Source organism: Electrophorus electricus, chromosome 11 (assembly GCF_013358815.1).
Source record: "Electrophorus electricus isolate fEleEle1 chromosome 11, fEleEle1.pri, whole genome shotgun sequence".
NCBI lineage: Eukaryota > Metazoa > Chordata > Actinopteri > Gymnotiformes > Gymnotidae > Electrophorus > Electrophorus electricus.
Window position 1 is genome coordinate 2,539,258 of NC_049545.1, and position 25,691 is coordinate 2,564,948.

General features: G+C 42.1%; 1 protein-coding gene across 1 annotated transcript; it reads right to left on the reverse strand.

Annotated features, from left to right (window-relative positions):
• Positions 1 to 7,963: 7,963 nt before the first annotated feature.
• On the reverse strand, positions 7,964 to 25,233 carry pcnx2 (pecanex 2). The gene is given in 35 exon segments (XM_035531252.1): positions 7,964 to 9,123; positions 9,351 to 9,763; positions 9,913 to 10,076; positions 10,190 to 10,464; positions 10,879 to 11,109; positions 11,404 to 11,548; positions 11,733 to 11,836; positions 12,264 to 12,497; positions 12,665 to 12,918; positions 13,215 to 13,430; positions 13,639 to 13,697; positions 14,074 to 14,203; positions 14,368 to 14,476; positions 14,959 to 15,136; positions 15,480 to 15,621; positions 15,931 to 16,081; positions 16,267 to 16,359; positions 16,499 to 16,604; positions 16,719 to 16,828; positions 17,307 to 17,398; positions 17,491 to 17,601; positions 17,835 to 18,006; positions 18,101 to 18,133; positions 18,223 to 18,376; positions 18,453 to 18,595; positions 18,770 to 18,905; positions 19,077 to 19,151; positions 19,278 to 19,424; positions 20,200 to 20,337; positions 21,434 to 21,994; positions 21,996 to 22,527; positions 23,179 to 23,212; positions 23,353 to 23,467; positions 23,745 to 23,947; positions 24,835 to 25,233. Coding segments are annotated over 35 exon segments (6,078 nt in total). The 5' UTR covers positions 24,988 to 25,233; the 3' UTR covers positions 7,964 to 8,958.
• Positions 25,234 to 25,691: the final 458 nt, after the last annotated feature.

A 25,691-nucleotide genomic window follows, 5' to 3' on the forward strand; every position in this document is an offset into this window, starting at 1 on the left:
ACATGGTTTACATTACCCTAATATTCTTCAGTCTAGGTCAGAAATTGTTTTTTTTTTTTTTTTATATATATATATATATATATATAATATGATAAATAATATAATATAAATAATATGCCTTCTTGATTAAAAAAGATCATTAACACTGAAATAAAATTGTGTTAACTGTTGCTTTTGCCATCTTGTTAGGTTGATATTTTATTTGTATAAAATGCACACAGTGAATGTATAAATCATTATTGGACAAATATGCTGGGCCTTGGGACTAAAGGGAGTCATGAATATCATAAAATAGTTCGGTAGAATAAATGATGAGAGTATAGTGTTTTTGTTTTTAAAGGTGCTTCAATCTTTTTGACATAGGTTGAAGGGCTATTTTGGGCACTTTGTACATGCTTTTCAAGAACAAAAATATCTACCTCTGTTTTTTTTTCATTAATTCCATCTTGTTTAAAGAGGGAGGATTCATGGTAGGACACATCCTGTTCTTTTTGAGTTCTAATAACATTTGATTAGAGCCACTGATGAGACCTAAAACAACATTTTTAAGGTTCTGTTGTACTGGCAGGTGATACCTACTTTGAGAAACAGTGCCAAATAAAAAGATTTCTTGCCCTTTACACCTCATGTCTAAAATATTTAAAATAGCTTAAAGTACCTAAAAGTATCCCATGTGTTAATTTTCACTGAAACAAGGTTTTAGATTTTAAATTGCCAAGCATTTGTTTGTTTGTTACTGTACCCCTCTTTTAAGGCCTGTCTTTGCTGTAGAAGTTCTGAGAGCTGGTTGTGGTCATTCTTTTGTTTAATCTGTACCCTCTTCATATGTAGAACCAGAAGGTGATCTTTATTTGTTCAAGAGAAAGTTACTTTATGGGGTACTTCCTGTCGCAAGGACCCATATCTCCATCAGACCACACCTCCAGAGAAAATATTGACCCAACCTGGCACGTTTTATGTGCACAACTTGACATGTTTTGTGCCTCACAAATTGCTGTAGTTATGGTAGGGAGGGTTAGGGTTAGTCAGGGAGTGTTCTTCAGAAGCACTTTCTAGAGCACTTATTAGACAGACATGCATGGTACTGTTTACCACTTCCTTTATAGCTTTTGTGCTATCTTTTGGTCAGCATTCATAAGCACTGATGCCAAGATCCAAGATCTTTTCTGGACTGGGCTTGCTTTGTGCATTGTCACTTGATAGCATTCAGTTTTTGGTATTTACTAATAATAATTTATGAGAAGGTATATAGGAATATATTTTTTAAATGTTCAAGCTGTTAATGTAGACCCTTATGTATTTTTCCCAAAAGACATTCCCGGAAAGGTTTTTTTACTTAGATATTTTTCAGCTGCCTCATGCATGCCAAACAATTTGTTCCTTTGAAATTTTTGGAGAATTTAAAGAATTGTGAAAAATGTTCAATGGTTTACAGAAATATTGACCTGTATTTTGCTGACTCTGTCCACATATGATGATAACTGGGCCAGTGCCACAGATTAACCATTTTCCCTGAGTCATTGGTGAAGTCTTTGTCTACAAGCCAGGCCATTAAATGAGAACTGTTTTATACTGTCCATAAAGAAGCCATGAAGGTGCGTCGTTTTCATTTGTGTTATGTGCAGGAACGTACGGAAGTGCACAACCAAAAACAAAAGCACACAGTTCAGCTGCTCACCTTGGACTGCTGTTTATTAATGACTGTGATCGTTTTGTTATTTCTTCCAACTTTAAGGGACAAATTTCAAATAGTATAAACTCATGGCAGGTGTGGTCTGTGACCAACACCTTTAGAAGTCAGTACTGATTATAACAAGAATGCTTTTTGAATTTGTTGGGTAAAATGGTCATTTGTACAAAAGAACTAGGATTGGCTCTTTCCATTTTGAATTTGCCTATTTAAGGTTATATGAGAAGCAAAATGTTTGCATGTACATATTCTAAGATAGCCCCTTTGCTTGGATGATGCCAGGAATACTATACTGAAGCTTCATTGAAAGCTCTAATTTAGGAAACACTTTTGTTCATTGTTGGGTTTTTTGTTTGTTTATATATATTTTTTTGTTTTAGGGGACAATTTTGGAGACACATGTTAGATATGCCATTTCAACAGAAACTATTTCCTGTAGGGAGTCTGTTGTTACTGGGTTTTTTCCCCCCCACAAACCTAAAATACGCAGGCTTGAGGTGGTCATCCAAAGAGCTTATCAGAAGTGCGCTCTAGAGAGATAAGGAAATGACTGTGCTATCTGTAAACATCAGAGCGCCAGGACATATTCATTTTTAATAATGCTTTTCATTATAGCCATCCTGAAGTGCCTTTACATGTAGACATTAATGTTGGGTTTTTCATGGACTAAGATGAGGTACTATGGTCAAAAGGGAGGGAATGTTTTTTTTTCAGCAGACCAGCCATCAGGCCTCTATGTAAGACGTGTCATTCACCATAATGTCAGTGAAAGTAGTACTGTTATGCAGTTCAGCCCAAAACACCCTGGTGTGAACACACTGCTTTGCACTGTCATGTCTGGTAATTTCTGGTATTTTTTTATACTATTTCTTCCCATTGTATTTATTGTAATAAATTTACTACAAAGCACCATGAACAGTGAGATCTTTAGTATGTTTGTTACGTAGCTGAGAAATATTTGTCACTTATTATTCAGTTTAGCTGGCTTTGTGGGCCAGTTGTAAACAAGTTGACAAGGATATGATATTTGATAATGTATGCTTAAACAAAACTTAACAAGAGATTGGCTCTATAGATCTGTTCTGTAAATTTTGCAAAATTGTTCTTGTCTAAAATATAAAAATAACCACCCAGGTACACAAAGGAACATATGTTCATTTAAACTAAGGTACAGGTTTGGGCTGAAAAAGTACATTATCACTTTTAAAGCCACAATCAGGAGTTGTAGAACAAGGAAAATTTCTCAAAACGGATGGAACTCTAAATGGAAAAGAACCACATGTAAAAGTTGTAACTAGCTGTGAAATATATATATTATATATACACATATACATACATACATACATACATACATACATACATACATACATACACACACACACACAGTTCTGGCTTTGTAAGGTTCTGATTGCATTTTTGACGGGAAAATTATATGAGAGAGAGAGTTGTAAAAGTTTTAGGCAGGTATGAAAAAATGCTGTAAACCAAGAATCCTTTCATAAATGGAAGTGTTAATAGTTTATTCTCATCAATTAACAAAATGCAATGAACAAACAGGAGAGAAATCTAAATTAAATCAATATTTGGTGTGACCACCCTTTGCATTCAAAACAGCATCGGTTCTTCTAGGTACACTTGCGCACAGTTTTTTGAAGGAACTCAGCTGGTAGGTTGTTCCAGACATCTTGGAGAACTAACCACAGATCTTCTGTGGATGTAGGTTTCCTCAAATCTTTGTCTCTTCATGTAATCCCAGACAGACACGATGATGTTTACATCAGGGCTCTGTGGAGGCCATAACATCACTTCAAGGGCTTCTTGTTCTTTTTTACCCTGAAGATAGTTTTTAATGACATTGGCTGTATGTTTGGGGTCATTGTCCTGCTGCAGAATAAATTTGGGGCCAATGATGCCCCTCCCTGATGGTATTGCATGATGGATTAGTATCTGTCTGTATTTCTCAGCGTTAAGGACACCATTAATCCTGACCAAATCTCCAACTCCATTTGCAGAAATGCAGCCCCAAATTTGCAAGGAACCTCCACGATGCTTCACTGTTGCCTAAAGACACTCGTTCTTGTACCACTGTCCAACCCTTCGGCAAACAAACTGCCTTCTGCTACAGCCAAATATTTCAAATTTTGACCCAGTCCAGAGCACCTGCTGCCGTTTTTATGCACCCCAGATCCTATGTTTTCATGCATAGTTTAGTTGCTCGACCTTGTTTCCATGTCGGAAGTATGGCTTTTTGACTAAAACTCTTCCATGAAGACCACTTCTGGCCAGACTTCTCCAGACAGTAGATGGGTGTACCTGGATCCCACTGGTTTCTGCCAGTTCTGAGCTGATGGTATTGCTGGACTTCTTCCAATTTCGAAGGGAAATAAGCTTGATGTGTTTTTCATCTGCTGCATTAAGTTTCCTTGGCCAACCGCTGCGTCTACCATCCTCAACCTCGCCCGTTTCTTTGTGCTTCTTCAAAAGAGCTTGAACAGCACATCTTGAAACTCCAGTCTGCTTTGAAATCTTTGTCTGGGAGAGCCCTTGCTGATGCAGTATAACTACCTTGTGTCTTGTTGCCGTGCTCGGGCTTGCTCTTACAGGTGTCGGACCTGTGACATGAAACTGTCTTTCACAACTTCACCTTGGTAGCAGAGTTTAGCTGTTTCTCACCCAGTTTTAAGCCTCCTACACAGCTGTTTATATTTCAGTTAATCACTGTGTTTCAACCGACATGTGAAATTGATGATCATTAGCACCTGTTTGGTATAATTGGTTGATCATACACCTGACTATAATCCTACAAAATCCTTTCTGCAAGTGCATTTTTTTTTAAGTTATTTTTAGTTGCATTGCCTGTCAAAAATGCAATCACAACCTCACAAAGCCAGATATATATACATATTTGCAATAGCAGTCAAATGCAATTAAAACCTTGTAGGGGCAGAATAGTATTTCTAAGGTATAATGAGCTATAAACATAATTAAATAATTAAATGAGCTATAAGCATAATTAAATCAAAAGATATTATACCAGTCTCTGATTGTGGCTTTAACATTAAGTATGCAACATCTTGTAGTATAGGAAACCACTTGTGAATTTTTTGCAGGAGATCAGAGAGAGATTTATAGACATTTTTTGTGCTTTAATCAAAATGTTTAATATATGATCTCCTATTTTGAATATGCTTGCAAGTTACATGATTTGTTTAATTATTTTGTGTATTTTATAAATTATACATTTGTGTGTATTGTCATTAATTTATTATACTTAGCATGCATTTGCTAATTACAAATAGTTGAGTTACTCATTACACTGTATGAGTATATATTACAGTACTGCAGTTTGCAGGATTTTTCTTTGATGCACCTGACCATATTTTACCTGAAAATGTTTTAGGAGGTGGAGGAAAATGTTAGAAAGGTTTTATCTTTATCTTGCTGTGCTTAATGGATAGTACAGCTTTAGTTGAAAATCAGTTAAAAGAATAGAAGAATTTATATGCTAAGCATGAAAGATGTAGACATGAACTGAAACTCTTGAAAAGTTGTATCCTGTTACACAAAACTTGTAGTCAAGTGAAAGAAATAATGGTGCTTTTGCTATGTATTAGATTTGTGGTCCTCAAGAAACACTGTACTAAAGTTAAATGGATAATTACGCTTTTTGTTTAACTGTATAAACCACTAACTCAAGAAATAATTGTAAACCCTTTTTTTTTCAGTAGCTGTTTTATATATTGATGACGGGGGATTGTCTCCTTGAATTGTAGCATGTGCTGTATATAATGGTTGTGTTATTGGAAGGTGCAGGTTCATAATGGTATTTTTTGTTTGTTTCTTTGACCTCATAAGGCATGACAAATGTGGCCTAGTATTTGCAAATTCTCCATGGAGGATTCTCGCGGGTGCTGATGTTTCTTTATTTGAAGAAATCTGCATCAGGCCCATGAGCTCATCCATCCTTTATCTACTGCACTGTGTCGAGGTCACAGTGATTTTTGATACTCTGGAATGCATGTTCAGGTGTCTCATTTGCAGCAATTTAACTGTTTGTGCCAAATTGTAGATAAATGTTGGAAGATTCTAACTGACACAGGCCAATTATTTATTCATATTGTGTCTGCAACATTAGAACCTACATATTCATCTTAAATATTAAACAATCCTTAGCATTCAGAGAAAACACTTATTTGAACTCACCTTCAAGGCTCAGTTTTGACAATATTACTAGTCAAATTCGTCACTTTTGTCTGTTGTAACTTTTCTTTCATTGTTTAATGCTTAGTTACTGTATTTGTAGCACTACTAAACACCATTTAGGATTACCCACGCAGAAAAAAAACAACCTTTTAATGTCTTTCAGTGGACTGGATCTGTTCCTCTATAACTACCCTCCAGTATCTTTGTGTCACCATTAATGCTGCTAGGGGAGGAACCCAGGACTTATCGCTGCATCTGATATCTTAACATAATAAACGTTTTCACTTATACTGAGTGAATCATTTTAAAGGAGTGCTGCCTGGTATCATTAATTACTGTTAACTCTCTCCGATTGATCTTGGTTCTCTCCCTACACCATATCCACACAAGTCTCATGAGGAGGAAGAGTAGAGCTTTATTGCAGTGCCACTCAACAGAAGTTTGTAGAGAGGTTTGTAGAAGAGCCTTCCCTAAAAGACTTGACATGTCTCTCGATGGTCCACTACTGTTAACCTTTTGTGACTTAACAGCCACTTTGTTAGGTCCCCTGGGCAACAATAAATGCGGTGAAATTAAAATCAACCCATTTGACACATTTCCTGGTAAACCCTTGTCATCTGGTGACATTTCAAAAATCGAAAAGCAGCATGTCTGAGAAAGAAAAGACCTGGACACTCATCCTCCAGAGACAACCTTCGTCTGCTAAAAATAGATTAGATTATTAGAAAAACCTTCACAATAGTCCTTTCTGTTTATGACTCACACACAAATGAAAATTCTATAGTTGTTCATGGCTGTTAAATATGTTTAGAAAAAGAGGCCCATGCTTGTTTGTTACCTTCAGTATGTGCTATGCCACTGAAAGTGTATGAGCATTGCTGCTGATCTATATTATTAGATTACTAGCCTATACTGTGTTTGAAGTGTCCAAAGTGAGGCTTTAAGAAAAGACCAACGATTTTTGTTTGTTTTTTAATTTAAAATGGATACTTACGTTTAAGAGACTAATTCCCATATTTACCTGCCGCTTTTATCCAAAGCGACTTACAATAATGACCAAGTACAATTTGAGCAATTGAGGGTTAAGGGCCTTGCGCAGCTTGGTGCTTGAACCCACGATCTTCCGCTTATAAAGCAAGTACCTTAACCACTGAGCTTCCACTGCCCGCAATTAATGTGCTTGCTAGGATGTAGGATTGTTGTTATAACATTAAACCATAACTGTAAAAACAGATCACATATCCGTCATAAATTATCCTTATCTGGAAAGCCATTGTTTGGCTATCATTCATCATCAGGAAGAAATACTGTATATAACAGAAATCTAATTGTTCTGTGCTGGTCATTTTCCATGACCAAGTATCCTCTGAAACTGGTTTGGCAGTTTGACTAACTGGTTAGTCAAATTACTTACAAATTTGACTAAACTCCACATTCTCCAGAACACACCAGACATTCCATCTGATCATTTATTAATATGAGGTCCTTTGTTTATGAGTTACTATTAAATCTACAGTGTCACTAAAAATTATATGTTAACAAAAAAGGAGGAAGTAAAAAATAGAACACTTTTAGAACAGGGAAACAGGGTAGTGTAGTGATTGGTAAGAATTTGGATAATTTAATAATGTGCCTTTTGACATCAAAAATGATAATAATCCATATAATTGGATTATAAACGGTTATAATCCAAGAAATATAATCCAGTCAATAGCTTTGTAATAAACTGAGTCCATCCATCATTTCTGAAATACCTTAAAATAAGATGTTGTGGTTAAGATCGTGACAGCTGATACTTTTTTTGACAGACATTTTATATGCCCAGTAACATGCCCAAGAGTATGCACAATACATTCTGTCAACTCAGGAGCCATTCAAACACTGCTGACACAAACACAAAACGGTAACACAATGTTCAGGCCTCGTGTATCCTAGTGATAAAGAACAATTATGACCTTTAACCATCACTTCATTTAAAAAAAAAAAAAAAAGATGGTTCTTGGCAATAAACTATTATTTTTTGCAATGGTTGTCCTGTGCTGTGCATCCATAGGACGCCTTTAATGAAAAGGACTTTTATTGTGCCTAGACCCTGACATCCCCCTTCTGTATTCAAACACCTACGCCGTTCTGCCAAACCTGGGACTTTTACTGTGCCTAGACCCTGACAGCCTTATTCTGTATTCAAACACCTACGCCGTTCTGCCAAACCTGGGACTTTTACTGTGCCTAGACCCTGACAGCCTTATTCTGTATTCAAACACCTACGCCATTCTGCCAAACCTGGGTGCTTAGCCCCTCTCATTCAGTCAGTTTATTATTTTCACTTTGCAGAGGGAGTCGACATGCTTTAGCAGTGTACTAATGCCTGTCTGCATTTCAGTGTTATGGAGCTTTTGATTCAGAGCACACAGACAAAAGCTTTTGCTGTTTGCCACCTACCTACAGTATGATACTGAGCACCAGCCACACTGAACACTTTCTGAGAAACAAATACGTTCTGTTATGTAAAACCAACATGAGATTCTGATCTGAATGTTGGACGTGTAGCGCACTACACTCGTGTATGCTCCTAGGACGGCACGTGCTCTTAAACATTAAAGGGGTCATATGGGCAATCCATTCTGGGACTAAAAAGAATGGCTTGTGGAAAGTCAAAATGTATACAAATGTAGTTCATTAGCTAAGAATATGGTGCTCAAAATTTGTATTTTTAGTTGTTGCACTGAGGCTAACCTGGCTAACAAGCCGTGGAAGCTTATGACCGGTAGTAAACTACAATTTGTGTACAATTGATATTTTCCTCAAACTATTACTTCATGTTAATAGCTTTTTTGAAAACATTGAGCATTAAACATTTCAAGTTTCTAACCAATAAGCAGAAAATGTGTATGGCAAAAATAAAACAGTTGTATGTATATGGCAGTAAGAGCTTTCGGCCACAACTTCAGTCTTCACCATCCCATGACTTCTTTCCCCTTGAATGGGAAATCTGTGTTTTGGTTGAAAAAATGTCTTGCAAGGGGTGAGGGCATGCGGTTGTGAGGCAGGAGGCGAGGCACGGCTCAGGGGGCCTTCTGCTCCAGCACCTCGTGGAAGGCTGAGGACGAGTACTCCTGGATCTTGTCTGTGCTCTGGCCGCAGACAGCGCTACCTGACACCACGGTCTCCTTGGGCCCCGTGGCTACTGTGAAGGTGGCATCTATACTCTCATAGGCTTCCGTCGTCCACTGGTAAGAACAAAGATTTTATGTTTATAAAGGCTGGCTACTCTAATACTGTGCCCTTACAAGTCATTTGTCTTGTTCCAAATTTTAATAATATAAAATATATAGAACATTAAAAATGAATAGGGCAGAAATTAAGGATTTCTTTGCATGCCCAAGGCGAATAGTAAGTCATCATGCAGTTCTCATGGTTGACTGATTCCCAGCCCTTCTCTGCTCTAGTGGCGTACCTGCGTGGCATGGGTGGCAGAGCGTACTGATGGCCCCAGGGCGATGTTGACGGAGCTGGACGACTGCGTGTCGCTGGTGTTGCCCCCGTCAGCTGCAGACAGGCCGGAGATGACGAGGCCACTGGAGAAGCTGCGCTTTCCGAACAGCAGGCTGAGCGTGGAGCTGGATGAGGAGGCGTGGCCTGAGCGTTGCTGGCCGGCAGCCGTGGGGCCTGCCCCCGACAACTGGGGTGCCTGTGAGAAGACGGAGGCGATGGAGGACGTGTTGAAGGACAGCTGGCTGTTGGATAGGCGCTGCGCTAGGCCCCGCCCACGCGAGCCCTGCTGGCTGTCCAGGATTGGCCCCGAGCGGCTAGTGACGGGAGGCCGCTGGCCCTGCGGCTGCACTGATCGACTGCGGTACTCCCGTCGCCCTGCAGGGGAGCACAAAAGACTTCACCTGAAGCAACGTTTTTGTGTGCTGTCCAAACATTTTCTTGTTCTAAAACGTCTTTAAAAGGTTGTGTGCGTATATTTAGTAATGTCTGACTGCTGCTGTTTTGACTGGGGTGGGCGGTCAGACCTGTGCTGTAGTGTCTGGAGTGAGAGGTCCGCTGTCTGGCCGGGTGCAGGCTCAGGCTCTGGGAGGTCATGGAGTTCTGTGTCTGGCTCACGGAAGATCCAGCACAGTCCACGTCTTCCATATTCATGCCACTGTTGCAGCTCGTCAGGTTGTCCTTCCTCACCCTGAGCAGAGGAGGAGGAGATGACACAAATACAGGTTCGGCAAAAGGAGGTTCGAGAGAAGCAGGACGGTGCATTTGTTCCAATTGCGTAACCTAGCCCTGGGCCACACATACCGGAGCCACCTGGAGAAGATCCAGGAGCGGATGTTCTCTAAACTGAGTGCGCCTCCCCAGATGCTCCTCATCTGTTTGTGCGTGCCCATGTAGGAAGTGGTGAGGGGAGACACGAACATGGGGTAGCCCAGCGGCTGGTCGCATGACGAGTTGATCATGTTGCGTAGGGCCTGCTTGGAGTTCTGGATACTGCCGCGTTCGGGGTTGCGGTTCCGCAGGAAGATCAGCTCCTGCTGCTGGCCAGCCCACAGCCCTCGCACACACTCCTTATTGATCTGCGTGTGCAATGGGGGGGACAGGTTAATGCCAGGGACGCGGTAAACCAGCGCTCAGCTTTCAATGAGTCAGCTTCTCCAAACATCTCTCTTAACTTCTTAACACAGCAGACACCTGTTTGATTGGTTCCTGGATTTTAGCAAGGCTCACCAACCCTCCTCCTAGAGATCTCTACTTGCTAAGCTCCAAATCAACAAGGTAAACAGAGGAGAGTGGGACCATCCCCCAGGATCTCTCAAAGAAGGGTTGCTAGCAAGGGACATCAAAAGAAACTTTCATTTTCAACCTAATGAGCGCAGCAAGTATTTCTCTTTGGGACTCCTGTCAGCAAACATATAAACTCCTTTTGATGTATGAAGGCTGCTTGCATCCTAACTAAAGGAAGGTTAGACAGATGGAGCTCGTGGTCTTGCCTTGATGACTTTGAAGCTGAGGTAGCGTTTGTATAGCATGATGATCTTGTATTCGTCAGTGCCATCGTCCACCATGTGGCGCAGGGTGAGAAGGGTGTCCTGGCTGGACAGTACCGCTCTGCGCCAGGCGGGGTCGCTCTCGTCACATATCACCAGACTGCTCCTATACGTGGTGATGGCCTCGTAGAGCACAGCCGGCTCCTCCGTCTCCTCCAGGCTCGTGAAGTGGTCCTGCAAGCGCACATAGAGATCGTAGAAATCTGCGCGGTAAGTTATGGGAAGCATGGCCTCTGTTCTATGCTGCTTCCAAAACCCTCCGTTCTTTTCTGTTTCCCTTCAACGGGTCTATTTTGTACAGATGTGTGGTAGTCGTAGTAGTCAGATTTACAGATATTAACATGAAGTAAATATGCACTTGCAGTGCCAACAGTCAGCGGTGCCCAATCAAAAGTTATTTCTGCCTTCATTTTCCCCTCGCCTGCCTTCCCAGAAATATGTACCACGTTCCAGCATTCTCTTTCCTACCTGGTGAAGCTTCAGGCTCATCCTCACAGCAGGTGCCACCACCTTCTGTAGCAGATCCATGTCAGAGAAGACCCACTCATCCTTGATCGCAATGCGGAAATCTCCCTTAAACAAGGTGTTAAATCCGTACAAGAAGGACTCCAAACTAAAAAGGAAACCATTTTAAGATGGGTCAAAAGATATATAATGTTTTCAGTGTAAAACCACTCCTGTATATTCATGCAGTCATTATGAGATATGAGTTTGCTCGTTTAATACGCCGTCAGAGAAACTAGGGAATGTACAATATAGTGGCTACCAAAGAAGGCGCACTAGAGCTGGAAGAGTACCTGTTGGACATGTTATGTGAGGCTGTTCCTAGTGCCCTCCTGCCCAGCACAGACAGAGCAAAACACAGCGTGACCAGGGCGGAGTCCTCATCACACTCCACTGGCTGGGGAAAGACAACAACCTTAACGCCACAGATGAATGCGAAAATTTATTTAGGCCTCAAAACGTGTAATCAGAATGATTGCGAGCCAAAGTTTCATCGCTAAGCCTTATTTTCTTGAGCTACATCTGTAAATTATGCTGTCAAAAAAAATCAGGTTTTGTATTTCCCTGCCATTTTCTGCACAGATAAATACTCATACAAGTTACATTTATGAGAAATCACATTCTGATCTTGAAGCATAAAACAGACATCCATTGCAGTAACTTGCTAGGGCCAATGTTAGTCATCCACACTCTAATAATAGCTTGAAATTACAACATTCCAGAAGAGGAGATACTAATAATAAATATATCTGGTAAATTCATCTGGTAAAATGGTATCAGTCACTAAAATTAGTGAGTGGGGAAAAAAAGCCACATCCCCTCACTTCGTCCATTTTGCTGGCACAGTGCTGGATCCACTCCAGGTAGACGTTGCAGTAGCTGGCCCTGGTGACGCCTTGCAGGCAGTGAACATAGTCCTCGTCGATCTTAACGCTGAACACGGCCGGGTCCCTCTCGATGTGATGCCATTTGCTGTAAGGCTGCAGGGTCTCGTGCGCGGCCTGTTCCCTAAGCCACACCTGCAGCTTCGGGTTGATCACCAGGTAGTAGATGATACTCTGAAGGCAGGAACAACGTGACAGAGAGTCTAGTCGGCGCATTATAATACAACACACGCAAAGTAAAAAAAAAGATAAAAGCACAGAACACAAACAAATTACGTAAAGCCAGTAACAGCAGTTGATGTAGCAGCATCGCGGTAACCCATGGTGACGAGGCATGGTACCTTCAGGTAGTAGGTGACGAGGAGCTTGCGCAGGTCATACACCTGCAGCATGGTGGCGGCATTGTTCTCGCTGATGCTGTAGCCCTCCAGCAGGTACTTGGTTGTGGTGAGCTCCCAGGCCAGCCAGCGCAGGCCGAAGGCGGCGTTGCAGGACAGCACGTGGGGCAGGTGGCCGGGCTCGCAGCAGCAGCAACCCTCGTCCTCCTCCACGCCCTCCGTGATGGCCTCCACCTCTCGCTGCTGGCAGTACGTGCCTGACACGTGCGGGCGAGACGGAAAACGTGCGATGACTTTGCCGAACCATTCCAGCTGAACGGCCAAATTGGGTCAAAATGGCCCTGATTAAGGAAAAAATCTTCAAAGTGACCTTACAATGCTAAATATTAGAAATTAGGAGTGAAATCCTTAAAGTGAACAATAGAAATCCAGATGCCATAGTAGAAAATGTGATGTACATTATAGTTTGGCATGTAAAAAAAAATGGGGGTCTGAAATGCCGGATTCAGAGTCTTACGGCTTTGCGGTGTTGTCTAGTACATGGGAGTCTTACCCCTGAACTCAAGGCCTCTCAACTGGAAGGTGACGAGGCCATTGCCAACCTCGACGAGGTGCACCAGGGCGTTGAGGTAGTCCGAGGCCAGGATGAAGCAGTCACCCACACTGTAGTTTCCCCAGCGGCCCAGCAGCAGGTCTCCACACAGGCTGTGCTGCAGCGAACGTGTCAGGTACTCGTAGAAGATGGAGTTCAGGTTGTTGTCATCACAGCCTGGAGGGGGCACAACTGTGTTTCTTTTTTTGAATGCGTTATTCGACTGTAATGGATTGAGTATGAATTAGTTAACCCTGAAACAACATTCCTTAAGAAGGAGAATTTGTGCTGATTATCAGATAGGAACCTTATATTTATCAACACATTGCATGTATCTGATCAAGCATTAAGCATGTCATTCATCAAACAATAAGACGTTAATCACCAGTCTCCTTGTTGACCTGAGACACCAGTCTGCTGTTGGAGTTATCAATGCGCTTCGTGCTGAAAATGAAGCAGAAAAGTAAGTGCAAAGACACGATGGCATATGAACCATTCATCCTAATCAACGTTCAGATTCAAGCTAGGCCACAGCAACATTTTGGCTCATGAGATATGCTAAACCAGCATCACTAAACCATGTCTAGCTCTGGCCACAGCCCTCTGCCTAGTGTGTGACATCAGGGGTGCAAATAATACTTAAAAATAAAATCCCCAATTTAACCATTTATTAAGCTTGTGTCTATCTTAAACCACCATTTACAAAGTATATAAATCAAACCCAATCTTAGAGGAGGCCTTGAAAAGCTGTGTGTCACATTTGAAATCACAGCCATGCATGCATGCCCGATGACCCTGAGAGAAAGCAGGAGGCTCTTACTTGTAGTTCCTCTCCCAGAATTTGACGGGCCGCGGGTAGGAGGTGACGAAGATAGCGCTGCCCAGGAACGGGCTCAGCGGCGTGTAGAAGAGTGTGGTGACCAGGGTCTGCAGCAGCAGCATGGCTGAATCTGAGCTCCTCCGTTAAGGACACCGCTAAAGTGAAGAAAGGCCGACCGGGAGCAGCGCTACCGTCGCCAGGCACTTAAACCAAAAATCCACCGACATCAACTTAATGGTAAAAACATTGCATTTTCCTGCTGTACATATTTAAAAGGGCAGAATGTAAGGATACGTGGGACGGCGAAGGGCTGAGCAAAGGCGTGAAAGGCACTGCCCCATGCTATCTGCCACGGTGCAATGTACACCAGAATGAAATGTAGTTTATTGAGAAGTTCCCAGAGCTGGAAACAAAACAAAGGCATGTTGGGACTCATGCCAGTACAACGGAGGCTGTTATTCTTGAGGTTATTAAGCACTTCAGCACTTCAGCACTTGGCAAAGAAATGGTGTAGCTTGTCTGAATTCTGCAGTAGCAGGACGCTATGCATGGAACGGTTTTTAAAAATAGGTTTCACCTGTTGATTAAGAGGCCTAATGGCCACTTTCCTAAAAGAAAAGCATTGAATATTATTGCACCTTGTGACTAATGGGATAAACTGTATGGCATTCTGCATTTGTGTGTGTGTGTGTGTGTGTGTGTGTGTGTGTGTGTGTGTGTGTGTGTGTGTGTGTGTGTGTGTGTGTGTGTGTATACACACACACACACACACACACACACACACTCCCTCTCGCTCTCACTCTCTGGCGCTCTCTGGCTCTCCCACACACAGTCCACAATGTCATTATACATTTTATGTATCCCATGTGGTGTGGCACGATGTACCTTGTGGAAGACTATGGACATTAAGAAGAAGTTGAGTAGAAAGGTCTCGGATGCCCTGCTGTAGTCAAACTCGAAGAAGATGATGGTAAAGATGAGGGTGAGGAAGAGATAACTGGGATTGCAGAAAGAGGAGCGCAGGAGCTTCATCCCAGCAACTGTCATCAACAAGACATCACAGCTGGAGCGAGACACAGACGCCTGAGCCACTCAGGTATAGGGGCGCGAGACACAGCCAAGCAAAGCAAAGAGGCATCAGTAAGGCGAGGGAGCCTTAGACACGAGAGTGGATGCACCAGCGACTGCTAGCAGTGCTAACATCAAAATACAGGCGCAAGACAATCATTTTGAGCCTTTGAAATATCTAATGAACAAAAAATCTGCTTTTCCTTAGCTTAACGGGACTCATCCTTTTCAATGGCATAATTAGCTCCATTTTGCAAGTCTTTACTGTGTTAAAACTTCATAAAACATCAGTGTAATCTACAGTGTGTTTCTAGTCCCATCACTGTTCAGATACTTACTGTGTACCCAGCTTTGTCCTGTGACTGAGCGCAAAGCCATCAGTGGTCAGAGCACTGAGGACAATGGCAGGGTAGACGATGTACTTCTCAAAGCTCACTAGCCCTACGTAGAGCCGCTCGAACCACATCAACTGAGCATCCTCTGAAGAGCGGATGTGCACAGTTAAACACTGCTTTGCCAAAGCAATAGTGCTAATTACAACATGCATACCTATATTTGTACATGACTATATATGAAAAACTCAACAGAGCAAAGCCTGTAAAACTAAAATTAATAGTGCATCCTCTTCAGACGCTGCCTCTGGTCTATTCAGAGAAATGGTTAAGCACGATTAGCATATTTCATCTTAATCTACTGCTAAAGCATTACTCATACAGTGCAGCTAAATTGTGTCATGGGCACAGAAGACAAAGTTTCCAAAAGGGGGATCCAGGAGAGGGCAGCACTCACCGCTGGGTTCAAACTGGGAGTACTCCTTACTCTTTAGCACAGGGTGGGAGATCCAGAGCCAGGGGTGGTGCTTCCGCAGCTGAGGGAGGAGGTAGTGGGTGACAAACCCCACGGTCGCTGCCAGGGTATACAGCACTATGTTGACAAAGGGCTGTGTTTGAAACACAGGGAAATGTGTGAAAGTTTGGTAGCATCCATCACATAGTACTATGACTATGAAGATACAGTATCCTCTTTGGTACCAGCTATTGCATGGCCCTTGACATGTTTTTGAATGCATTATGTTTTTTAACTTTTGTTGGGTTTTTTTGTTTTTTTTTACTCAGTGAAACTCACCCTTAAGGACAAGAAGACTGTACTGGCAGTAACTGCGAAAGTTAAAACTGAAGCAATGGAACAGACAACCAGATCTGAGATCAATCTTTCTCTCTGTAAGAAAAGACATGAGAGAAGTGGTTGTTTTCCATGAGGAAACACACTATTTTTCATTTAATTTTAATTGCAATGAAGGTTTATGTCATCATTTTTCCAGCCCTCCTGTATGTGTATGAACAATAGCAGCCCTCACCACTGAGCGGCTGAGCTTGTCTGGAAGTGGATCTGCGCTCTCGCTACACTCCTCCTCTGCCTCACCATCCCCTAGTGCTGGCACTAGTTTGGACTTAATCAAAGAGCTGAGTAACGAGAACAAAGCCATATATATTCATCAAAGTTGCACGATGCTAAATTCTTGCACTTGCTGCATATGATGATGTAACATTTTAGCCAAAGCGATAGTGAATTCGTACAAGAGCACGGAGGGATCACTGCTTTGTCGACTGAGATGGTAGGACAGGACCACCAGCAGGGCACAGAACCCCGAGAACAGGGCTGGTATGTGCTGCTCGTCCCACGGTTCCTGCAGTTCAAACAACACGAGACCTTGGATGAATGAACCATGACAAATCCTGAAATGACCAAAACTGCTCCTTGTGTGTTTGATTAGGGCTGGAACTAAACTTGCTGGGTCAGGAGTGCTGCCTACAGAGCCGTATGTATGTTTGAAGAGTGTGCTGGCTCTTCACTCAGGTGTGAATATTTCCATTAGCTCAAGCTGCTGAGCCAGGTGTCACGAATACCAACATTGGCAGTACTACTCATACTGAATGAATGCTCTTCACTGAAATACACATGCATCCAAATTCATCTTAAAATTTCACTCCGAGATCAATAAATCTCTGTGGGGCCTCTTTGATCAATGGTCATTTTTTAAAACTTCTTTATTCCTGTGAAGTCACCAACCAGTGAGGAGTGAATTACTGGAGTGAAGGTACATACTTTGTACAGTTACATATCTTTTATGATAATAATGGTGTATGCTTCTGATTTAGCCATACCTTCAGGGCACCGAAACAGAATCCATAAAGTAAAATCAATGCCATCAGACTCCTCGCTATACAGAAGAAGGCTGAACAGAGTCCGGTTGCAGCTAAGCAGAAGAAGGACAATCAATTACAAGCTACTGTTACTTTCCTTATACAGCACAAAAAATTCACCATCTTGTGGGAAACTGATACAGACCTGTCCCACCAAACAAGTGCATGTCGATTTGCTCTAAAACATAAATAATAAAGGTGTTGATTTGTGGGAGAAGGCCAAGGAGAAAGCTTATCGGGAAGCAGTATGTAAACCCTTAAAAGAAAAAAAGGATAAATCAGATATAGACATCAGGAGCAACAAAAACCGCTACACACACACATGCCTCTTAATTTACAATATCCTCTTCATCCTCTCCTAATGGAACAAGTATCACTTTGCTTAGCAGGGTGGTATTATTTACTGCACTTTGTCTTTTACTCTCATTAGCTCCCAGATTTACTACCATAAAGTGCATCAACCTTTGCTCCATTAAGCACAATACTTACCAATTAAAACATCCTGCACAAACTGAAGGCTGTCTGACATTACAATTGTAATGCCATACATAGTAGACACAGGAAGGTCTGATCTTTTCAGCAATAATTCCAGAATCCAAATAAGGCCACAGAACACGCAGAAGTAGGCAGCTCGACTGTAGGCAATGATTTGATTATGTCCCTGCAAAGAACAGCCATCCAATCGTCATGAGTACGCAGTGAACCCCACTAAACACCACACTCGGCACTTTTCTGGTCATTGCTATGGAACTCACGTGCGTAGGCGACGCTGCGTCTGGCTGAACACTCTGCAAAACATGAACAGGTTTAGTTCACAGCAGTGTACTGGGTTTCCATTTACATAAAGGGGTCATATATATTCTGATTGCTACACTACCTTTAGTAAGGAGTATTGACAGCTTGCGATGACACAGCAAAACTGGAAAACCCAAAAGTCTTTGAAACAGCCCTGGTTAAGGAGAACAAAGCCCAGAAAAGCGACCAGGAAAGCTAGGAAGACTGCCACCATGTTTTCAGTCATGTCCTGATTCCTGCAAAAATCATACAAGCTTATTTCCCTTTCAAAGGCTGTATGTTCAAATGAATATGCAACAGCGATTTTCTGACCTGTCTAGCAGCGCCGTCAAGGTCAGCCGATCGTACAAGACATTGACCCATTTCCCGGGAAAAATTTTGAGCTTGTAGTACAGCTTCTGGGAGGGCTTTTCCTGAGTAGATGTGTCAGAGGATTCATTAAGAGAATCCTCCTCCTACAGTGAAACCATGAAGCCACATTGAAGTCTGTAGTTCATACGTTACTTTGCAAAACTTGTGTTGTAAAAATTTAGCATTAGAGCTGGACTGCATTTCATTGTACAAAACAATGTGAACTCTTCAAAGATCTATTTGCTATAATGCATGATCCGCTGAAGGGTCTTTCTTGCCTGAAAGACCTCCGGGTGGGTCCTCCGGGGTCTGAGCCGGTGGGCTGGAGTAATGCAGTGCTGAAACGGGCACTCCGAGTGACCGCCCACTAAACCATCCTGGCACTCAGAGTTTGAGGACGTGGAAAGGAGATCACTGACACCAAAGGCAAAAATGGAATTTAAACAAGTAGGTTTGTTTTTTTTGGTTCACATTTCACTATTGACGTTGAAACACTGGTGTTTTTGTTAAACGATGACAACTAACATAACATTTTAGTACGGATTTGACGGAAGTTGGCAACTCTTCCCAGGCTTTTCATCATACCATATGTTGCCCGTGATGAGTTCAGCTCCAAGAGGTAAATTTAATGCTCTTTCATTATACAGCCTTCGAGGCCGTCTCCTGAAAAACATCGTCCCATTTTCTTTTAGGCCAGTTCCTCATTTAGAAGTGAAATAAAAAGAGCATTGACTATCTGTGTCATGTTTTAATTTTGTCATTGGCATTTTTGTCCTCATTTTTCACTTACTGTGCACTGTGTGAAAGGTGTATGCTTGCTCTTTGGATGTTGCCTCTGGTCTACAGATGACCTGTAGCATGGAGCTCTCTGACTGGGAGGTTTGAGAGGGCAGAGAGTCGTAGTCTGGATCCCTTTCCTTATCTGTCTGGGGGCTGCAAAGGTACACAGCACATTCTCAGAGTTCCACTGCAGCTTAATGGGAATTACAGTGTAATCCTCCATTATAAACACTGCGATCCAGAGAGTGGTACAAGCGCAGCCTAGCAGCTTGGATTCAGGTGGGAAGAGCATCGAGGAGCACTGGGATCCCAGCTGGCTCCATGCTGGTACTGAGGGAAGGAAGCCATTGTGCTCCTCGCCTCCTAACTGGGTCGCATGTCTGCGCTGTGGGGAGGCAGAGGGGAGACCTCTGCAGTGTCCTGACAGCGTATTACACGGCATTACTGCAGGAGCAGCGTGCCCAGCGTGGGTGAGGGAACACTGACTACTTATTGGAGGAGGCATGTTTTCACCACATTCCTGTGTGGAATCACAGCCTGAGCTGCTCAATATAAAAAAAGCATTTAAATAAAAATATGAGCTTATATATGGAAAGTAAATAAAAATGCCTGACTCCTAAATGCATCATATTGTGGCCACTGCATTATTATACTGCAAATAGCAGTATTATGATAATCAGCATTACAGCCCTGGAAATTCCTGGAACTGACTATAACTAAATTAGAAGAAATGAGAAAAACTTTAAAAGCCTTTATGTCGACTCAGGATAGCTTTTGTAGTGCATGAGTAAGCAAGAATAAAAACCCCATTGACACGTAGAACATAAAAAAAGGTATCTTGCTAATTTGCCATTCAGATGATAATTTCAAAACTCATTAGTAGTTAAAAATCCATCAGACTGACTTTACTAAGCAAAGTAGTTGCTACCTATCAGGAGACACGATAGGAATCCGTTTCTCTGGAAAGGTGTGCAGAGTGTCTGTAGTCAGAGTGTTTGGAGGGTTTGGGCGTCCTTGCTGTCCAGTCATTTCTGTGTTTTCTAATTCTTCATGGCCACCGTGGTCTCTTTTGGAAACAACAGGAGCATCAAAAATAGTAATACGCTCACATAAAAGACACGTTTTGCAATGTAAACAAAGAAACAACTTTGGGTTTACAGTAAGCTTTTGTAACACCTAAAGAAAACAGGAGCTTTGTAAAAGCCTTTCTATACGAACCCTAAATCCACTAAGGGCAGAGCTACAAATCATCTGCCTGAAAAAGTCATATAAACATCAAAAAAACACATTACCAAAACCTTTGGAAGAGAGAATATATCTGTAAAATTATTAGGCAGTGTGCATATTTGTATTTGATAGTCAAATTAAGTCTAGATGGCAGACTGATTGTTACACTCCTATCTATTACAAACTATTAACTACAACCCACTGCTGCAGAATATTTGAAATTATTATTATTTGAAACTATTGTGTGCAGGCTTTTGATAGTATTATCTATTAACATAATTCCACAGCCAATGTCAAAGAATGTAGTTATATGCTGATATTTTCAGACCCTATGGTTTAGTTCTACACAGGATCAAAAAGAATGATTTGAAGAGAGGGTTGCAGAAACCCTCTTGTACACTGTTCACCACTGGAGCACTGTGACCTGCCCTAGTGACTGCTACTGCCAGTAAGGGACAGTAAACACTGCCTTGAGAGCACTGATGTGTGATTCCAGCCCTCTGATCACACACAGAGTGCTCTGATCACACACATTCCTCTCTTTACACACAGACTTCAGCTCTCTACACGCTATGCCTTCTTTCTCTTTGCATCATGCCAAACCAGCCCAACATACTGTGCTGACAAACAGCATTTTTTCTATTTACATCATTCTAATTTTCAGCTGTTATCACACACATATAAGTCTTTGAAACAATTTACAACATGAGATATTCTATACAAATTCTTTGCACTTGGATATAGACCTGTTGATTCTGTTATTAATTAATTGTGTGGCCCAAGTAAGGATTCGGTTTCATGTTTAGGAAACAAGCTGTTTTCTCTCTAATTCTAGAATTACGTTTTACACAAAACAATATGCTACTGTTTCATCCTAAAACCTCTCAGGCATATGACATTCCACTAGTGCCAATGCTCAAGAGAAGATTCCAGACTCACCCTCTCTGTCTGTTTTCTCCTCCTTCAATGCATCCTCAGTCTGCGTAGCTCCTCCGCCTCTGGTACTGCTGAGAGACTCCAAGAGTGATACAAATTCAACAAAGTTGGACTCATCGGGCAGTTGGCCCTCTTTGGCTTCTAAATCTGACTTGGAGGAGGTCATGGTCTGGAACTTGTCTTTGGTCCAATGGTCGATCAGGACAGCATCTCTCCCACTGTCGATGCTGAGCCCTCTTATGTGTGTCCTTCCACCTGCACCAACCCTCCTGAACCTGAAGGATCTGCAAGAATCCATCAGTGTTTACTTCAGCTCGGAAGGCTCATTTTCTTCAGGATGGGAGTTAACATCGATGCCAGAAGAACTGTTATTAGTCAGATGTGGAGTAGGCTTCTCCTCCTCATCTTCATTTGACTGCGCTGCCTGGCAGCCCTGGGTGGAGGCAGAGTTAACTGTCTCGTCCTCGACATGTATCTCGTGATCCGTAGACTGTTGCTGAGCAGACTTCTCCCTACAGATGGGCGTTTCTTGTTTTTGGTCTTGGTCACAACATTTCTCTGTCCTCGTGGGGCAAATCAAATGCGACGACAGGGACTTTGACGGGGCCATCTCCTGCCGCTGCCGTCTCCTGCTGAGCCAGGTGGGCCGACTCCTCCAGCTCAGCTGCTGTCTGTGGGTCACAGCTCACTGTAATGATGATCTTCACTGTGTCACTCTCGTCCAGGTGTGCGGACGAACCTGAGTTGTCAACCTGCACCACAGAAATCTCATCCGAGCAGTACACCTGCTCTGAGTTCCTTTCCCCCTGCCCTTCTTGTGTGAGTTCTGGAGTTGGGCTGTTATTATTGTTGTTGTTGGGATCTGGATGCAGTGGTTTCTCTTCCTCTGGTTCTTCTTCACTTTCCTCCTCACTGCCAGCCGATAGGGGCAGGCCATCATGAGCCATGTCCCCATGGGTTGGCTCTCTTTGCTCCCCCTGTAAGAGTGGGGCTGACTGGTCACTACTGGGGCTGAATCCGTCTTCAGGGGTCAGTCTCTCCTCAGGCTCTGCTTTTTCCTTAGGCTTCTTTTGAGAGGATGTGTCATCTTGTCCTACAAAAGTTACACAGACATCCAGTGCGAATTTTGTCACCTAATTTAATGACATAACTATAAAAAAGGAGGAAAGAATTGACTTTACAGAATACTTTGTCTCACTGGAGCATAAGCTGATTGGGAGGGTCAGAGGTTATTTTGCCCACAACCAATCACCAGCCCTTAGTTCTCACATTTGCAGAACACTCAGTCCTGATCCTCTCTATCTGAGTAGACCTTACTGGATGTTGCACTAGCTATAGCTCACATAACATGCATGCCACACGTTTATAAGCTTGAATTAAGTTAACAATCAATCCTGGCACTGGTTACCAGGATTTTTCTTCTTCTCTATTGCATTAAACGTTTCTTACAGAAAGCCATTTGCACTGCGATAAAAAATGAGGGGGTGTTATAAAACATGAACTCATCTAGGATTGGATAGTTACCCATAAATTACCATTTCAAAAGAACACTTTAGTCATGCATATCAACTCTAACCCAGTCCAACAGATCTAGAAAAAAATGCCAGAGAGTTGTCACACACTAGAAGGTCTCAAAGATAAAAGCAGTGTGACATTACATTAAGCAGAAAATGTAAATGAACCATTGAAAATTGTGAGGAGCTCAAGTATCATGGTATAATGTAGTTTTATGAATATTACGTACCCTCTGTGTTCTTTGAATCCTCCTTTGGGCACTCCTGAACAGTTATCAAGATAAAAAAAAATAACACTGAGCTCCAGTTGGATTTCCAACTGCATCCTACTTGGTAAACAATATATTCAATAGTCACTCTTTTAAAGAATAATGACTCTCTTAAAGAATCAGTAGATTACTAACCCCAATCAGTCCAGGGTCTGTTTCAGTCTGTTTTACAGTGACTTGGATAATTGGACTTGGCCTGTTTCTAGTCAGCACTGCCATGGCAACACTATCAGGGGCTGTGCTGCTCTTCCTGAGGATAAAAGAAATGTTATTGAAGAGCTTTAAAACTTTTATAATAGTCTGACAGACCAAGACGAAAGACAAACGAAATGTAGTCGTGCAAAGGCCAAAGAGAGCTTCTCGTAGTTTTTGTTTAAAACATCTCAGTGGTACTTGACTTGTGCAGTTACTATACAGTGGGTACTAACGATATTCCATAATTCAGAGAAAGAAAGAAAGAAAGAAAGAAAGAAAGAAAGAAAGAAAGAAAGAAAGAAAGAAAGACTATTATGACACTCATGTGTTACCTCAAGGTGGCTGGAAGACAGGAGTCAGACGCATCACTTTTTTTGTCTACATCTTTGCTGATGTCAGACATACTATTCTGAGCTACAATGTCACCTTCATCAAACATCAAATGAAGCCGATAGTTGACCATCTTTATGAGGATGAAGAGAACTGTCACTGATGTGCAGTATATACTGAGGACCAGGGTAGTGGGTGGAAGTGCCTGAGCAACAGTAGTGGAGAAGCCACACACACACACACACACACACACACACACACACACACACACAGGAAGTCTCAATGATGCCATCACAAACAATGGTCCAAGCCTTTCTCCAAAGTAAGCCAGAGATTAAAATACGTTATGTTAAATAAGTAAACACTCTATAAAGAAAATGTAATTTTAGTTTATAAACAATATGTAGAAGAAGAAAAATCAAAATACTGGGTTATACTCAATAAACTGTTGCAGTCTGGGTATACAGTTGTTTTAAGAATATGTGTAAAAGTAATAAATGATTAAATTTTTGAATTATAATTTTAAGTTCATTAAGGATTTGTTCTATGAATGGTGAGAAGAATATTAAAATGTTAGTCCTGTTAAAAGTGCAGTAGACTACAAAGGATGACGCTTCACATGATTTACTGAGCTAGTTTAATTGGGCCCTTTAAAACTGTCAGCCACTGAGCAAAAAAAAAGCACTGGATGGTGCCGTCAGCGTGCACTGAAGGGCTGTGAAAGCGAATGTTCGTCAACTAAAATCTATACGTGTGTGTTTTCAAATGTATTGGTAATTGCTTTCGGGTTAACTCTTCAAAAGCGTATGATTTTTATTGTCAGAGCATGATCCGCTAACCGCAGCGGTACCCAGGTTATTAAATTCCTCCTTCACCTGTACAGCATGCGGAGAAAAATGCGACAACGCCGGCTTGGTGGTAGTCTCCGCGAATAACGTGTGGAGCACAAACCCACTGTGTTCCACTACGTATTCTTATTCAGACTTATTTCGCTTAATATGAATTACTGTTTAACAGCTGACTCATTTTCATGATGCATCTCACTGGTGAAAAATACAGCACAGTCGGCCTGCGACACACGGGGCTACTTACCAAATGTAGAGAAAGCGGTAACATTAGCAAAAACATCCATAAATAAAGATGGCATGAGTTGTTGAATTTATTCTGGTCTGGGTCATGATACCATCCACCGGTCAATGAAGCCCAGACCCCTTGGCGTAGCGTTTGCACAACCTGTGAACCCATTCTTGCAGCAGCAAATAGGCTAAAACCGCATCACGCTGTATAAAGTCACCCCACCGCCCACTCGGTTGATTCCAGGTAGATTACATCTTGCGGATTGCTAGTACGACGGAGGGCCTCGAAATGCGTTAGAGGGTCTCCTTCATTTTCTCACTGTCCCAGTGTCCATTGTACACCGAATGACGGCTTGCGGTGTGCGCTGCTCACTAAAAGCATCTTCCACAGCACCCCAGCCATGCCAGTGTTCGGGGAGGTGCATGGACCCGTTCATAGCGGTGCTCTGTGAATCATGCGCCCCGCCTCCTCCCTGCCTGCCCGGGTGATAGCCGGCATTATGACAGCGCTTGAAATTAACACGAAGGTCATTTGGTAAGATGAATATCATAAACGTGCATCCAATAGTGAACGCTTGCACAAAAGAGACAGAAAACCTGCTGGTGATTGCTCCGAGAGCGTATAGGAGACAGACATCATTGTCACTATTCCACTTTGTGTCGGTGATAAATCTGTCCCTCTCAAAGCTGAAGCACTGTTAAAAACCACATGAATTATTCGAGTTATGAAACGATGTTGATTTGTTTTATCAGGAACTTGGAGGAAGCATGAATATTGCTCTGTTCTAAAGATCAAATAACTGTATAATTGAATGTAAGAACGTAAGAATTAATTAGCTCTAATTAGTCTTTAAAGATCCCATGAGAATCTGA